The sequence below is a fragment of the Protomyctophum bolini genome (genome assembly GCF_963924005.1).
Source record: "Protomyctophum bolini genome assembly, chromosome: 22".
Taxonomy (NCBI): domain Eukaryota; kingdom Metazoa; phylum Chordata; class Actinopteri; order Myctophiformes; family Myctophidae; genus Protomyctophum; species Protomyctophum bolini.
This window is the reverse complement of record NC_137883.1, coordinates 7,726,966-7,744,922: the sequence shown is the minus strand read 5'-3', so window position 1 is coordinate 7,744,922 and position 17,957 is coordinate 7,726,966. Positions and strand designations below refer to the sequence as shown.

The window sequence follows — 17,957 nt, the reverse complement described above, 5'->3', positions numbered from 1 at the left end:
CAAACCACCGCCACCGCTCCAGCCCTTCTCTCTGTTTTTACTCACCACCGCTAACGTTATTTCAGCTCCGGTGGTCAGCTCACCACCGAAAATACAGACTATATGAATAGGCCTTTACAGAGACAACATGTAGTCCAGGAAGTAAGTGAGCCCAGTGTCCATGACATCAGAGACACTGGGCTCACTGCTAAAATCAAAAATATCTAAAACCACATATTACACACATAAAGACCCCCCCAGGAAAGTGTTCTAAATCTTCTAAACGTCATTAACATATATTCTTTTGCAAAAAGGGTGAAATGTCCCTTTAAGGATTTGATGTTGCAGACAGGCTACTGCATTCAGAGTTCAGACCACACCTTTATGTTACAAGTATATGCGCCCACTCTAAAGGGGAACAGAATGGGGCCAAATGTATATTTTATGGGACCCTAACTAATGCCTATACTGTAAATGGGCTGTGCAGCTGTTCTCTCTGTGTCACTCTCCCTGGACAGGTGCCAACATCTGGCCGTTTCTTTAATGGCTTTTCTTTAACTGAGCAGTCCATGGTGTTCTTCTTTGTCTATTGTTAGCTAGCTTTCATGCAAATATGTTTTGGCAAAATTGCAGGTGAGAAATAGTTTTGCTCAGGCAATGATTTTCATCCTGGCATTAGCCAAGGCACCACGGTAGAAATGCCAGTCAAAGCGAAGACTTTTTTTTTTACGTGTCGTCTACTTTCACTATTTTAACCCATATACACTTGAGGACGATTCTACAAATGTCTTCTAAATCCTGACAGTTTTCTGAAAAACTCTACGTCAGCGGTTCTCAAACTATTTCATGTCAAGGACTAGCTCTGGTCCATAGCTCTAATGCCTTCATTAGAGCTATGGGACTGTGATGCAGACCAGCCTTTCCTCTGTTCCAGAAATCTAAAGAACGTTTTACAGGTACCTTCTCACCAATACAAAGGCGGCTTGTGTTATTAGAAAGCCTACTTTCCTTAGTGGACGCACTCTGAGCCCCCCACCACACGTATAACATTTTTGGATAGAAATTGATTTTCTTTTCACCGGAAGGAAAAATCTTGTCTATGAGATTTTCTCTTGGCAATATCGGTAGGCTAGAGGGCGCAAACAAAATCCTTTTCTGGCCAAAAAGTGCATTTTATACGTGTGGTGGGGGGCTCAGAGTGCGTCCACTAAAGAAAGTAGGCTTTCTAATAACACAAGCCACCTTTGTATTGGTGAGTAGGTAAAACGTTCTTTATATTTCCGCAACAGGAGAGGCTGGTCTGCATTTCATGCGAGGGCAGGAAGCAAAGTGGCAGAGCCTTAATGCAACGGCAGAAAAGGGCATTATTAGGGCTATGGACCAGAGCTATAGTCAAGGACCCCAGAAATTATATGTAATTGGCTGCCGACCCCCATCTGAAAATATGTTCCAGGGAACACCCCCCCCCCCCCCCCCCCCCCCGATTTTTAGTGAAAAAGCTTGTAGCTTGTATGATCTTGTAGATCTGCTATTTTTCAATAGCTGAAGTATAACATTATGCTTAAAACACCAAAAGGGGTTCCCGTCCAGAATAGGTTAAAATTCCTGCCCGACGCCTGTCCACTTTTGCCTGTTCATGCTGACCCTGAACACCTGCAACTGATCTCTCTTGAAACGCCTAGCCTGCCAACCAAAACATTAGCACAGCTCATTAAAAAAAAAGAGAAAAAAGAGCTAAAAGATAGCTAAAACCACTTAGCCTCGTTCGCTTCGTTAACCACGTAAGCCTCATTTATACTTTATCGTATGACAGTCACACACGCTGTAGCACACTGAATAGTGTGCATGCAGTTCTATTGTTTTCACAATGTGTTCCACCTCGCCAAATGTCAATGTTTATTTTGTATTTTTTTTACCACCATAGGGTTTTCAATGTATGCAGAAAATAGGGTCTGGGGTATCAACCTTACTTACAGTATCATGCTTTGTTGTATGACATTAATTAGATAGTTTTGTGGTATAGCCATATGATGATTAGATGGATATCTCACATTTGGTGCAAAACTATTGAGGCGTTTGTAATGACATGTGAACTGGCCAGTACCAGCCCAGCCAACGAGATGCTTTTACCTGAGTCATTCTCTGGCAAAACCCAAATATGCTGAGTCGCGATTCAAACCCTGCAATGCTGGAAGTGAAGACATAAGACCTCGTGAGACTAATACACGTTTTATGAACAAAACAGGTTAATAAAATTAGCTCTTGTTTGCTACAGCACTTATTTTCATTCATCCGAACCCAAAACATCTTTGGAAATCTGTGGTGTGTAGGGATGGAGCTCGTTAATTTTTATTGATAATCATACTCGATTTAGTAACACAGACCAGGCTTTCCTCCGAGGTGGAAAGCCTGGTGACATGAGGTTACACTTTATACACTGACAAGTGTAGTTTTGTCTTGATTGTATAAACATGACATCATGGGCCACTATATGCTCGATAATATCAGGCTCGATAAGCCAAAACCTTATTGATACCGGGTATAAATTTGTTATCGAGTTTGTCATTTATTTGCTCAGGTTTCAAACTCCATCCCTAGTGGTGAGGCTTATACCGCTTAGTATTAAACAAGGGTTTGATACTGTATACCGTTTGGCTGTATTTGCCATCACAAATTGTGTGGGTGGGGCCTACGGTTTGTTGCACAAACATGCACCTACGAAAGCATGTAGTGGTGGGCAAAACGGCTCATTTCAGTGAATGAACGATTTTGTTCATGCTTGCGACAATGATCCATTCAAATGATTCGTTCACGTTCACCGTTCAGTGGCACTTCCGGCAGCTAGTGCTAGGGCTTAACATCACCGTCCACAGGCAAATCAGAGCACTTGTTTGAGCCAGAAAACCCCAGACCACAGAAAATATACTGAATGTTAAAAGTTCATGTTTTTTGGGTGCAATTGAGCTCAGAAAACCTAAAAATAAAGAAACAAGTTTAAAACGTTTCTTTATGTCACAATCCCTTTAATAATAATAAATAATAAATAATAATAGGCAGAAGGGGGGAAGGGGGGTGAACGAAAACGTGAACCGAATCATTTCAAGACGTGAATGAATTTGTTCACACTCACGGCAAAGAGCCAGCTCTTATGAATCGATCGTTCATGACCGACCCACTACCCCAGATTGTCACCACAAATGCGTAAAGTTGCACCTCATGGTAAAAAAATGCTATTCCCCCCAGCTTCCCCGTGTCCTGACGGCTGCAACCCATGACTTACACTGCAACAAAGCCTACTGGAGATATATCCACTCAGAGGAGCACATTTTTGAGTGGTGCAACCACTCCTATACGGTACAGTACAGTACAGTACAGTACAGTACACTGTGACCCTCTGGGGACCCCCACACAGTAACTCTGTCCTTTTTCGACCCTTTCGGACGCGGGGCGGCTCGCCGGAAACCGGGCCGGGTTCCTGTGGGTCTTGAAGTTCCGGGGACCCCCACACGTAGTTGCACCACTCACTTCACACGGGTGTGATTTTTCTAAGTTATGATGATTACATACATACCATATGTCTCTTGAGTTAATTTGATCTAAAGTACTATGTTGTTTTTCCATGTCGGTGTCTAATGGATGTAATTTCATGTTGTGAGTAATTATTTATCTTCATTGACTGTTTTATTGATCTGTCCCCACCCACCTTGTGATCCATTCACTTTAGTATCTGTGTCTCCACTGAAATGATGTCATGTGGCACTCTCCATACCCTTTTGGAAACTACTGTAAATATTTACATGCAGGGTCTTGTCTGTAAATTCTGATGCGTTACATGACATTATCTGTGTCAATAATGATTTCACAGAATGCACAACCTATGACAGCAGATTAATTTACGGTTCATTGTGTGATTGTGTCGCTCGCCTGAAATTCCTTCTCAGTCCAAATTATGACCTAAACACTTTCGTCAACCTCGACGTGATAAAAGTCCATTATATACATAACATTTATTGGACTGTGACTTTCATGTGATCATTTCTGATAAAAGATCACGATTGTTAATTATTTGTAGCACGGTAAATGAATGATGTCAGGTGAGACACCGGGTGTGGGTGGGTGGGGTGGGGGGGCTAGAGGGAGGAGTATTATTATTGTACCATGTGCAGACAGAGACGTAAAGGAAAAGGCTACAGAGTGACAGGGCCGGTCTCACCCTGGCTATCACGTTACCTCAGCTCTCATGATAAAACAAGAGACTGGCCTCTCTTCATGGCCCCTATACGGCCGGCTCTCCCTCCACTCACTTACCCTTAAAGAGACACGGCTTCCTTTTTTGTACATGAATTAACCATAACTGTGCATTCTTCATAAATCATAACCCACAACACGCTTGGTTTGATGGCTGGGAATGTGGATAGATATATACGAGGATATATAGCCGAGGTAGGCTATATATATATACTGTATATGCATACTTACTTTTTATACTATACTTCAACTGCAAGGTATCTTGTGAACCTTTGTTGAGCATATTACCAGGCAATCATTTCACATTGCTTGGTGTGTCTGTGACTCTCTGCTCAAGTACAACTGCATGGCACATCACATCTACACCATTTCAAGTTTTGCAACTTGAATATTTCACTAAAGAGTGGTCAATAGCTGTCTTCAGTTACTAGTCGGCTTATGTTCAAATATGGACATGCCAAGCCCAATGTAAGTGCAAATCAGCATTGCTTGGCAACGGTTTGACGTCAGCACAATCAGCCATGCGCAAAACTGGACATATTTATGCCCACATATGGACATGCGCTACATTTCGAGAAACTATTTGCCGAACATCACTAATTTGCGCTGATTTGGACATGTCAGCATTGTTAGGCAAAGGTTTCAGTTGTGTCGGGTGCAGTACTTAGTTTAGACAGTTTTTGGTTTAGACTAGTCATTGGTTAGACCAGTCATTAGTCCTACAACTAACTACAACCGATCTCAAACCCTCACCCTAAACCTAATCTCCCACGGGGCAGCACACCTAAACCTAACCTTAACCCATGTCTAACCAAGTATGCACCCCGTTGTGTCTGATGTCATATGATATGGCCATATATGGAGATCATCAACGACAGTGCAAATCATTGTTTGGCAATGGAGAGCTTGCTCAGTGAGAGTGAAAGAGCGAAAGAGACAGACAGACAGACAGACAGAACTTGTATGCCTTCCATATAGCCTATTGAATTAATTACAGCTAATTTAAATGAATCTGCACACAATCTTTATATTGAGTGTTCTCCTATGAGAGTAATGTAGCGATGCTACTTTTCAACCTGTTCAATTTCAAGGACCCCCCAGTTTTACGTGCATTCGTGCAATATAGGCTATGAACCCCCATTTAATGGCATTTCTATCTCTGGGACCCCCAATTTGTATTGTAAAATCAAAGTTAATTTAACTCTGAGTTACAGACCTGTAATGGTCTATTAATTTGGTTCCAAACTATAATCTAGCTGGGGACCCCATGGAACTGGGGGTCCCCGGACCCCACTTTGGGAATCACTGGTCTAGACTCTAGACTATAGAGTCTCTAGACTGGGATCCGTTGGTAATTCCGACGGAGCATTAGTCCGACATGCGGGAACAACAGTCGGACTAGTGCTCGAACATGCGCTGCTCCCGTGCTTGCAGTTATCGTTAGGTTAGGGTTTGAGGTAGGTTCAAACCCTATTGGTCAGACAGTCATTAGACTCTAATGACTGTCTGACCAATAGGGTTTGAGGTACGTATTCACCTGTATAGGTCGTCTGTCTAATGACTGTCGGACTAAAGCCCTATACAAGCCCCTAGCGCAGTGTGTTGCGGTGCACGGTGAGCTTGCAAATTGTCCATTTGTAGATCTGCTATTTTCAGAGCAGGGGTTCATGTGGTTAACCGGTTTGGCAGGCTCTGAGAGAGGGTAGTCAGATGCTTGAAGCCAAGGGGAACAATAGGCTTCTCTTTTTGTGTTTGTGTTGTGATGCTCTGTTATGGCTTCGTTCCGCTCTGTTTGTCTTTACAATCCTTCGAAGAGTGGACCTACTCCTCATGCCCAATTTATGTCACGCACTAAACATAGCTTATCTACAAGCTCACAACGCGTTGCATCAGCGATGCGTCGTCTGCTTGTAGAATAGCGGTTTTCAGGTATAAATTGAGCTTCACTGACAGCTTTGCATCATGCTCTCTCTCTCTCTCTCTCTCTCTCTCTCTCTCCCCCCTCTCTATGTCTTTTACAGGTCTGGGGAGTATGGTTTTGGCAACAAAAAAATAGGCCACAGCATGATTTCACTTTTGTTACACAGCCAAGAGCATACCGCCTATCCCAATGTGCATCTATTTATCACATAGTCCCACAGGCATATTCACTGTTCTCAACCTGTCTTTGCTCACAATTTATGCTCTAAAATAGATGACTATTGTACAATCTCCAAATCCATGTCATCATAATTCAGCAGAAATTCAGTATTTTGTCATATGCATGTAATAGAAAATGATAGTTGGTGCCTACCAAATGCCTGATATGTCAAAACAGACTTTATTGATTTCACCATCAGTTTGGTGAAATTATTTACGATCGCGCTGACTGTAGCAGCTCACCTGCAGAACGCACAACTGATGTATGGGGAATGAGAGGAGGCTTTGCTGTGTGAAGAAGATTGTATGCAAGAGGAGAGTGAGAGAGGCACCTGCTGGCTCATGCCAGTTATTTTCCACTGCGATAGTAAATAAACATTACACCTGATGTCATTTAGCTGCAAACCACTCTAGGTTGAGGGCAGATTAAGCGAGGACAGGTGAGGTGGATTGGAGGTGTGAATGGGTTCCAGGAAGGCCGATTGTTCCAGGGAAAACATAATACTTTTTCAAATAAAAATTTGCATCCGTTTCCCTTTTCAAATGTTGGATATGTCCGAGTTTGACCTTCAGCTGATCACTGTGGACAGGAGGTGACACTGAGGGTGATGACGGGCTCTGTGTGAATCACACCCGCCCACACCACACCCGCCCAACCCAAACAGCTTTTGACCACGTGGCGCTTTAGGAGGCAGAGCTCTCTGGAACAGTGTATCTCAAACCTTTTCATGTCAAAGAACCCCTAATTGATATGTATTTGAATGACCGCAGACCTCCATCTGAAAAGATTTTTGTGCTAGATTTATCAAAATGATTTTTTCTTTTTCAAAAAATAGCAGATCTACAGGCTCATAAGCTGTTGCAGCGCACACACACGCTGTGAGCTTGTAGTCTCCTATTTTCAAAAAGGCTTACCGGTAAGTGTTTAGCAGAAGGGGTGTGTGTGTGTGTGTGTGTGTGTGAATGAATGAGAGAGAGAGAGTGATGTTATTTTTTCTTAAATTCATACAATGACTGTGTGGCGTGCATGTGTGTGCATAGTACTGTATGTGTGCATGTGTTGCCAGGCGCGTGTGCTTATGAGTTAAATGGAAACATGAAGTGAGATCTGCTGTGGCTGCATCATGGTCTATATGGCAACACAGGACTGCGATAAGGGAAGTGTATAAGTGTCAGGAACAGGAGAGTAAAGAGGTAGTCGATACAGTGAAATAGTATCGCAGCAACATTGTCGTTGGTCTGAGGCACACAACACTGACCGTTTGACGATTGATGACGTGGAAGAGTCAGTAATGACTTTGTCCTTTATTTATTTTTATCTAGGTCTTTTTTTTTCTTTCTTCATTTTTAACCTGTGTATTGGCTGAGAAACTGCTCCGCTTCTCCCCGGGGGAAACACTGCTAATTTCTCTCTCCACTATTCTGTGTGCAGAATTGGACGCCTTCAGTCATCTGAGGGTCATCGTCCCACAGAGATCTCGGAGTGACGTGGACAGTTGCGGCAGCGAGACAAAAAAGGGACTACAAGCACCATGTGGGTGGAGTGCAAGGGGGTTTCGTTATTCACACGCATCGACCCCAAACACTGTCTTCACTGACACACACTGTCGCCACACCCCAACCCCTCCTCCAGGGCACTTCCTCTCAGGGGGAGTCCCTTTGCTACCGAGGGACCCACCGCGCCCTTGGCATCAAGCAGGCAGTCCAACCTCAGTGCCAGGCTCCACGTTGGCATCCCACCATGTCCTGGTAGAGCCCCGTGCCAAGGCCAGCTCTGAAGCGTGGGTTATGCCATCACATGGACTTCCAGACCAGGTTGCGGTACAAGGAGAATAAGACATTCCTGATGCACACCTTTTCTGTGGTGGTTTACTTTTTCTAAGAGCAGGAGATTGGCAGGTTTGGACTATCTCTGCCCACCGGAAAGCTTCTGCAAGTACAAGTCCGAACATTCAAAGTTCAACTCTACACTCAAATCACTCGTCCTTCCCTCTACATTCACATTATTGTTTGCATCTCCAGCGAGCAGCCACGTTTTCCTGTGTGCGCAATATATCACAGGGCACCATGGGATGCCGCCAGAGCTCAGAAGAGAAGGAAGCCGCGAGGCGCTCGCGGCGGATCGACCGCCACCTGCGCTCGGAGAGCCAGCGGCAGCGGCGCGAGATCAAGCTCCTGCTGCTGGGCACCAGCAACTCGGGCAAGAGCACCATCGTCAAGCAGATGAAGATCATCCACAGCGGGGGCTTCAACCTGGACGCCTGCAAGGAATACAAGCCCCTCATCCTGTACAACGCCATCGACTCCCTGACGCGCATCATCCGGGCCCTGGCCACCCTCAAGATCGACTTCTACGACGCCGACCGCGCGTACGACGCCGTGCAGCTCTTCGCCCTCACGGGCCCCGCGGAGAGCAAGGGGGAGATCACGCTGGAGCTGCAGGGGGTCATGAAGCGCCTGTGGGCCGACTCGGGGGTGCAGGAGTGTTTCCAGCGTTCCAACGAGTACCACCTGGAGGACAACACCTCCTACTACCTGAACGACCTGGACCGCATCTCCGCGGTCGAGTTCATCCCCACCGTGGAGGACATCCTGCGCTCCCGCGACATGACCACTGGCATCGTGGAGAACAAGTTCACCTTCAAGGAGCTCACGTTCAAGATGGTGGACGTGGGGGGACAGCGTTCGGAGAGGAAGAAGTGGATCCACTGCTTCGAGGGCGTGACCGCAATCATTTTCTGTGTCGAGCTAAGTGGCTATGACCTCAAACTCTATGAGGATAACCTAACGGTAAGAGAAACTAACTTTAAAGGGGCCACGAACACACACACACGCACACACACACGCACGCACACACACACACACGTCGCACGAGCACATGCAATAGAAAACAGTCATGCAACATCAACTGAATCCATCAAAATATAACTGTAAATGAAATAAACATGTGATGAATTACGTGGTATCGGAATGGCATAGACTAGCATACGGTACTCACCGATATCGATACCAGCATTTTAGACAGTATCGTCAACTTTTCCGATACTGGTATCGGCGTCATGGATTTAATTATCTGCGATACATTATAACAACTGCACTCAAAACATTGTGTTCTACCATTGGTGTTGTGACATATTCCATCCTTCACTGCTGTTAACTAATAGATAAGATACACAGACTAGTATTTAGACTAGTATTTAGATTAGCTACCAACTACTACCAACCATACATGAAGCACAATGAAATGTAAAACTCAACCAAGCGTCCCAAAATGTACATAGACCTATAACGTAAGCTCACATAATATAGGACAAGAGCAAAATATTCTACCATATATTGCATACAGTAGGTCATACCAGGAGGAGTATGATTTATTATGAATATAAGTAAGTGTGTGGACATTTCTTTTAAATGTAGCCTATTTAAAAGCTAAATAGAAGCTGTGCCCATGGCACAGGGTTCTGTGCAACAGACTTCCCTGCACATTATGCTACTGCCAAGGCGCTAAAGTGGTAACAATTAGACAATTGTCTTACTCCTACTTATTCCTACTGACACCAAGTATAATCCTTTTTTAAGTGCTTGGGACTGTATAAGAACTGTAACAAAGTCCTGTTAACGGTTTAACTGCTCGTGGCGGAACGTTCCGTCAGATGGAATCCAACTAGCAACTACTTCTGGCGTAATGTTCCGTCTGATAAGCTTTATTATTGATATCAAACCAGATAGCTGATGTATTTTTGTATTATTATTATTTTGGCTTGGCCTTTCCTTCTTTAGCGATCCTAGACCGGATTGCGCAACCGCGCTGCCGTTCACCTCCCATTATACAGGCTGAATAAAAAGCTGAATAACTCGAAATCTACGGAGCTCTCCATGGTTTGGATAAAATGCGCGATGTTCGGAGGTCTTTGCTGATTATCCGGTGGTTTAGATGGAAACATTGGCGCTTTCTAGAGCAAGGATGGCTTCATTTTAGTTTGCTAGCATTGACACTATTTATTTAGGATTAAAGATGGACGCTCCAGACAGGATGTCAGTGCAGTGTGTGCTGCATTGAAATAGGCTCGGCAGTCTCTGCGTCAGTATATGGGTTATACATGTTTAGCTGTGTTGCTCATTCCACGAACGCCCGAACCTTACAATCTATACCTCGTTGTAAAGATGACTAATCAACGATTAAAATTATATAAAATACAATACCAATTGGTATTATTAAAGTGGAGACAAAATTGACCAAAGTTAAGTTTCCGAACTTTTGTTCGCCGTATACAATCTGAGCTATTTTCCATCCGATAGTATATGCATTAATTGTCTTATAGTGTTTTGAGAGTAATTTACAGAAAGTCAAGAGTAGATAAGATTTTTTGGTCTTTCTAGGCACATGGGGAAGGTTTTTAGGGTGTGTCTAACATTCTACCATCTCAACTTCCTGATACTACTCACAACAATAATACACAAGTTTTTCTTTCTTTCCGCAATTGATTAATAAACATGTAAATGTTTTAAGTTTTAACCATAGCATTTTCTGGACACATGCTGTGCATTGTGATAGTATTACACACATTTTATTGTGTTTGTAGGGCAAAAGTAAACGCTGTCGTGCGGTGCTAATTGAGTTCACAGGATAATGTGTGAATATGTACCTGTGAGAATAAATAGATTCATTGTGAAAGCACTGTATGAGGGAGAACAGTCACAGCACATTTTAACGATTTTTCCAAAATAGCAGACCTACAAGCTCGTAGCTAAATTATAGCTAAATTATAACATAATGTTTAAAACACCAAAAGGGGTTCCCGCCCAAAATGGGTTAAGGCTGGCAAGGCTATTAATTTATAGCATTGACATTAGTTCTGCTGTTGTAGGTTTTAGGTAAACAAAAACCATTATGATTACTATTATGATAATGATGATTATCAAAATAATTGTACATTACCCGCGCACGATGTAACAAATAACAATACATAAACCTTGATCCTTGAACCTTGACACGTACGTATAGGCCTAACTGCACACATTGACGGATGGATCCAATTAATTTTCTATGGATTGTCTGAGATGAGCAGCCACTCATGGAGAAGGTCCCTAGGCAGCAGAGAGATCATATTTATAGTTCATTAATGCATTTAGGGCTGAGGTCGATTAAAAAAAGGCTTCTAAATCCAAACCGTTTTCTGAAGAACCTATATGTTTCTATATCACTGGTGCTGAACCTTTTTCATGTCAAGGACGCCCGGACTTATCTATATTTGGCCATGGAACACCCATCTGAAAATGTGTTTTTAGTTTAAAACGTTCGCTCTGAAAGAATATATATTCAAAGATGTGCACCACATTTTCACGATTTTTCAAAAATAACAGATCTACAAGCTCGTAGCATGGCACTCGTTGATGCAATAGCTAAAGTATAACATAATGCTTAAAACACCAAAAGGGGTTCCCGTAAACTCGTAAAGAATGGGTTAATGCATAGATGGGTGTGTGCATGTGACAGGTATACACAGTCACTGTATACTTGTGACTGTGTGACTGTGTATACTTCCTACTAGAAGCCCTGCGGGCACCCTATACTTCCTACTATAGAAGCCCCACAGGTGTGTGTGTGTGTGTGTGTGTGTGTGTGTGTGTGTGTGTGTGTGTGTGTGTGTGTGTGTGTGTGTGTGTGTGCGCGTGTGTGTGTGTGTGCTGCATGTAACATGTTTCTTTCTATTAGCTGTGCTTTCTGTATACCTGGGCCTGGGTGATTGGACAGGAGTGTTACATACAGTACGGTATATGTTGGGGGTTAAAATAGCTTGTAGATCTGCCATTTCATTTTTTATTCTTTTTTTTGTAATAATTTACTATTCTGTCCATATCGGGTTGCAACTCGAACTTCGTCGTGGTCTAAAACTATACTTTATCGGCCAAAAAAAACCTAGTCCCGCAGGGCGGGAACCCTACCCTATTACGCAACCCGGGGCGTAGCCTTAAATTGCGCTGCTGCCACCGCCCGTAGGAGTACCTGCAGTATTAATAATAAATACAAAACAGGGAAAATATACTAATTAGAATAAGAATAATTTAAGTGATTACTTTAATACTACATACTTTAATTTGTTCTTATATAAATGAAGAGAAGACAGTTGCTGACCAGCTTCCCTCCCCCAAACACGGGCCAATTGTATTGGTATAATAGACGCTCGACAGAGCCGGATACCTCTGCGGCGGTAGGCTGCAGGCACTTTACAGCCATACAGTATCTAAAGATATAAATGCTCATCGGAGACCAATTTGCATCTTAAAATATACATACGTTTTCACAATAAAGCATCCCTTCCACTGACAGTGTGCATTATTGTTGTATTTTTATACAAGGACTTATACAGTATATAATAATCCTATACCCATTACCTACATAGTAGCCTTAGCCTATATACGAGACTGACAATCACAGTATATATATAACCATTTTTGACCACCAAACCAAGCCCTGATGCTTTTCCCCCCCTGTCCCATCCTTGTCTTTATAATGAATTGGTTGCCACGGTTACTGTTGCTTAGCAACAGGCCAGTCAAATGCTCCTAATCCTGGGCTGTTGACAGTGAGCTGTGTGGCTAGGGAATGGAGGATGAGAAGGCCTGCTTGTACAACAAACACCAGCACTGGAAAGAACACAAATGCACTGCTGTAGGAGGGGTGTGTCGTGTGTGTGTGTGTGTGTGTGTGTGTGTGTGTGTGTGTGTGTGTGTGTGTGTGTGTGTGTGTGATGGCACGCTCGCTCGTGCATGCGAGTGTGTGTGTGTGTGTGTGTATGCATAGCACTGTAACAGTTCAATCTAGTCGATTTAATTGATTATGAAAAATAAGCGCTAACCAATTTTAATAAATTAAATTGGGTTTCAAATAGTTTTTTTTAATAGCGGAAACAGACGTTCTACAGTTAGCTATTATTATTTTATTATTTATTTTTACGAAGATAAGAGTGAAAATGGGTGACGTCGTCCTTTAAGTGCAAGTTTGAGTACACAGTTTGTACTTTACTTGAGTATTTTCCATTTTTCAATACTTTTTACTCCACCACAATTATTTGACAGCTTTTGTTACCAGTTAAAATGCAGATTATTTTTGTATTATTAATACTAAACGCATACATTAACCACTAAGCCTTATTTTATATTTCAGCCATTTGAAATTAGCCACGCTCACAATGTGTCGAGACGTGATGCGTTGTGAGCTTATAGATCGCTTGTTTTTTAGTATCCTTTTTTTTTATCACACCCGTGTGAAGTGAGGGGCGGCTCTTATCATCGTACATCATCTCATTACGGCCAATAACAATTTGCGTCTTCACCTTCGTCGTCAATGTTTGTGTTTACACAAACACTCAAAATTGTCCATTCATTGTCAAAGGCATTTAATGTTAGGACAACATTTGGGTAACACACACCAAAAGCTGTTAAGGTACTCAAAGTACATTTTTAACCAATACTTCTTCCACCACTGAGTGTAGCTTTCAGTAGCCAAAGAAGAAGTCGTGTCATGGCTGTCGGGCACAAACCTCATACCTCCATATTTATTTATTTTGGGGTTTTTCTTTTTTGGAAATCGATTTCCTAATTCATAATCCAAGAGTGTCACACAAAATGTGTGAATATTGGCTATTTTCACTATTCAATAGTTTTTAAATAATATATATATTTTAAAAGAACGGTTTTGGATATACAAGGTTTCTGTCCGAGTGCATTATTTATTATTGTGGCTAATGACTGGCTCTTTAGTGCAGACCACAAACTAAGACAGCAATCAATCCTTTTGTGCTACTCTTGTGTTGAAAACGTTAACTGCAAATTATTATTTTTTTTTTACTGTAAAACCTTTACAGCCATTTCCTTTACAGCCACACGCAATAAGCAGTAAATAAACTTACAGAACTGAAAGTTGGATAGCTAGGTTAATGGCTTTCAGTTCAAACTGGCCATCACTTCAGAATCAAATTAGATGGTAGCACATTTCAGAATTTAAATTTTCGGAATCAGAATTCAGTTACGATATGTTTATCTCTTGACATCATTCTGGTAAATGAGTTGCAACAAATGCATTACTCTCCTGTAATTGAATTAGCTCATTTTTTATTTAATAGTCTTTTGAAATTGGGTTTAAAAGTAAGCTGCCTGAAATACAATGAGGCCACTGTAGACTGAGTGATACATGACAAATAATGTGACTGTCAAATTTTGTTAATTTAGTTAACCAGATTACCATGATATGCCAATATACATGCCACATATTCAGTATGCTAAGCAAATTAGATTATCCTGTAGGCTGTAGCTTATACTGTAGCTGTAAATGATAGTCGTGCCTATAGCAACCAGAAGCAGTGGTGTGAAATATAAATCAGATAAGAGTCCCTTTCAGAGTTACAGTAGTGTATGTGCCTCTTAAGGTGCGTTCAGACTTGGATGGTTAGAGCGGCGCGATTACATACAAAGTCTATATGCAAAGACGAGAAGTTGCACAAGCGCCGCGACAGGTGCGGCGCGACCTGGCGCAGCACAAATGGGACGAACCGATGCGAATATTTAAATTCAAGTCTGATGAACGCACCTTTATAGCTATAGCCACTTTAACATATAACCACTTTTTTTGCTGTGCAACATTCTTCCATAGAAGACATGCTTGTATATGGAATCCAAGTGATTGAAATCAATCGTGGTGACTGAGAACTTTAATCCATGCATTGCATGCAGATGCCAAGAAGATCCACGACTCGCGGCGATAGCAGTGCAGTGCAACAAGGATGAGAAATAAATCTGAGATGACAGAGAAAGAGAATGTCTGTTCCGACATGGAGGCATTGTTGCAAAGCAGAGGGAAAGGGAAAATATCTCCATTGATGCCATTACAAAGAGTACCTTCTTGTGACGCATGTGGCATTTGAAAAGAACTTCAATGAATTGAATTATTGTGGGGGGTGGCTCCTCAGTTCAGACACTTGTATTTACTGGAAACAAAGCATTAACGTTGGGGCGGAAACTCTTCATTAATGCTTTGCGCTTAATAATAATAAGGTCTCTGTCTGGAGACATATACTATACAGTGTAAAAGTATATAACTGTCAACTCTCAATTCAACTCACAAATTGAAACGGATGGACCCGTAGGGACGGGATTCTGCTGCAGGGAGACTAGAGGGGAAAACTGCATGCATGCGAGTGTGCATGCACATGCTCGCATGTGTGCATAAGTGCCTGAGTACCTGCATACTGTAGGCGCACAAGATTAAGAACCAAACCGATGGGGGACCGGGCCTTCTGCTCAGCTGCCCCTCGGCTGTGGAACGCCCTCCCCGACCACCTGAGAGCACCACAGTCCGTGGACGCTTTTAAAAAGGGACTAAAGACCTTCCTCTTTAGTAAGGCATTTGCCCAGTCGGACGTTTAAGCTGCCCTGTGTGCTGTTTTAACTGTTTTATTCTTATTTTTATTTTACTTTTTTTTTTCTGCCTGTAGCACTTTGAGATTGGTTTCAAATGTAAAGTGCGTTATAAATAACATTTATTATTATTATTATTATTCATAGGCTACTGTGTTTTGAAGAGAAGGAAGGCAAGGGCGTTTTTGCTTCATCCTTCTGGGAACTACTCCCTTCTTCCCTCACAGCCTATATTAACCTCTTTCAACCTGGCTGGCATCCCTATTTTTAGATCTACTGGTTCACAATGCAGATGCGATGCATTGAGACCTCAAAATACAAAGTAGGCTATATCCTGATTGAAAAAAATAGGATATACTTTTGTTTATAGGATATGATATGATATAGAATATCTCTGTAAGTAAGTACGGAAAGCTTAAATTATCCTCTTTCAATCTGTAAAGTTTTTGTTTCATAAAAATCCACCTTAGACATGTTATGAGCTACTTCCTGTCAAGAAATTCCGTGCCGGTTATCTTTTGTGTCAAAATAAATAAATAAACAAATAGCCTTCAGCATGGAGCAGGAATTATGTGGTTGTCACTTGTCTACACCAGCCCCAGATCAACAGTAGGGGTTGGCAAGTTGGCATACACATGAGGAATTGGCATAAATAAGTTGGGGAGACAATGAAAAAAATATGAGAAAAAAAAAAAGATATATTCATGAATACACTTCTTGACTTGGCCTACAGGCAGCATGCACAAGAAATGTGGCGCTGATCGGCCCAGTGGTTTGCAAGATTAGCTGCAGGAGCTGTGTGTGACAGACACAGGCAGGCACAGAGACCCTATTCTAATCTAGACAGCCCCTAGGAACCACTCCGTAAAATGTGTACACTATTTATGGGTCACCGTCACCCTTATCTCGTGTGGAGGCCTACTTATCCCAAAAGTAGAGCTCATCTGTAAAGGTAACCAGTGACCACTATCCAGATGTTTAAAATGCAAGCCATTGCTTTCTATACCTGTGGTCATTTAATCATAACAACTCCTAAAATCTGCTGGGTTAAAAAATTACAGTGTGTTCTACAGTATCAGTATCCAGTATTGATTGTTTAAACGTCAAAAGAAAACAATTTTTTCACTATCCTTTCCTCAGACTGTAACTAGATCTTGTGATTTGCTCAGAGCACGATATATTTTTTTCAGTAACCTTTCAAACAGCAGCCCAGTCTTCCGACTGACAACCTCCCAGTCACAAGCTACTGGCTAGTGGCTACTCACCACATGCCTGCAGCTTTGTTGAACCCGCCCACTTGCTCCTTCTTTTCTCTCACCCATATAGTCACACAGACACTGCCACATGCAAATACCCATTGACTTTAACGGAATGTAAATTATTCTGCAACCAGCAGGAGGGGGGGAAATAGGGACACCTTCTAGGACATTAATGAGAACGGCAGCGATTTGATTCACTTCCTCGTTGGCTTAATTTCCTGCAGAGAAGGTTTTCCGCCCATAGACCAAACACAGTGATAAGCACACAGAACAGAGCACATTTAAACAGCATCACGTACTTCATACTGGAAGAGCCAGGGCATAACCGCTTGGTCTCGGGTCAGGGCCTAATGCCCCCCAAGGCCCCGCAGCTGCTGCCTCGAGCACCCATCGATCCATTGGGGCCGGGTATTGCATACAAGAACCTCACGATACCCATCAAGATACAGAAGCTACGTTTCGGATCGCGATACACACTGAATTTGAATTTTGTCCTACTGATTTCACTACAAGAGCTCTTCTTTAATATTCTCCAAAAGAGCAAAGTCAAAGCCTTACGTATTGCTCAATTTTTTTGGGGGGGGGAATCTACATTCTTTAGGTCTCTACGGTATTGTCTCTTGATAGGCGTAATCAATATATTGGTTACGCAAGGACAGTATATTGTCTTGATTGTGTTGAGAACAGTCCTACCATCCATCCATCCATCCATCATCGCTCGTACTTCCTGTATGGAAGGGTGCAGTCGGGCTAGCCACAGTGACCTTGTTTTCATTTAGCAGCTCCTGTGACTCACTGTCTTGTCATGAGGACTGAATAAGAATAACAGACGAGAGAGTGCGAGTGGAAGATTCAGCCTCCTTAGTACTTAGTCGCTCGCCAGTGCCATGTGCCGAAAATAGCCGATGTACAAGC

At 42.5% G+C, this 17,957-nt stretch overlaps 1 protein-coding gene across 1 annotated transcript in view; it reads left to right on the top strand.

Annotated features, from left to right (window-relative positions):
- gnaz (guanine nucleotide binding protein (G protein), alpha z polypeptide) overlaps positions 1-17,957 on the top strand; it is a gene marked incomplete at its 3' end in the record, with an annotated part of 42,448 nt that overhangs the window by 22,898 nt on the left and 1,593 nt on the right. Inside the window, exon 3 of the mRNA XM_080756379.1 lies at positions 7,799-9,156. Within this exon, the coding sequence (XP_080612505.1) occupies positions 8,434-9,156 (723 nt within the window). The 5' untranslated portion in view covers positions 7,799-8,433. The remainder of the gene's footprint in view (positions 1-7,798; positions 9,157-17,957) is intronic.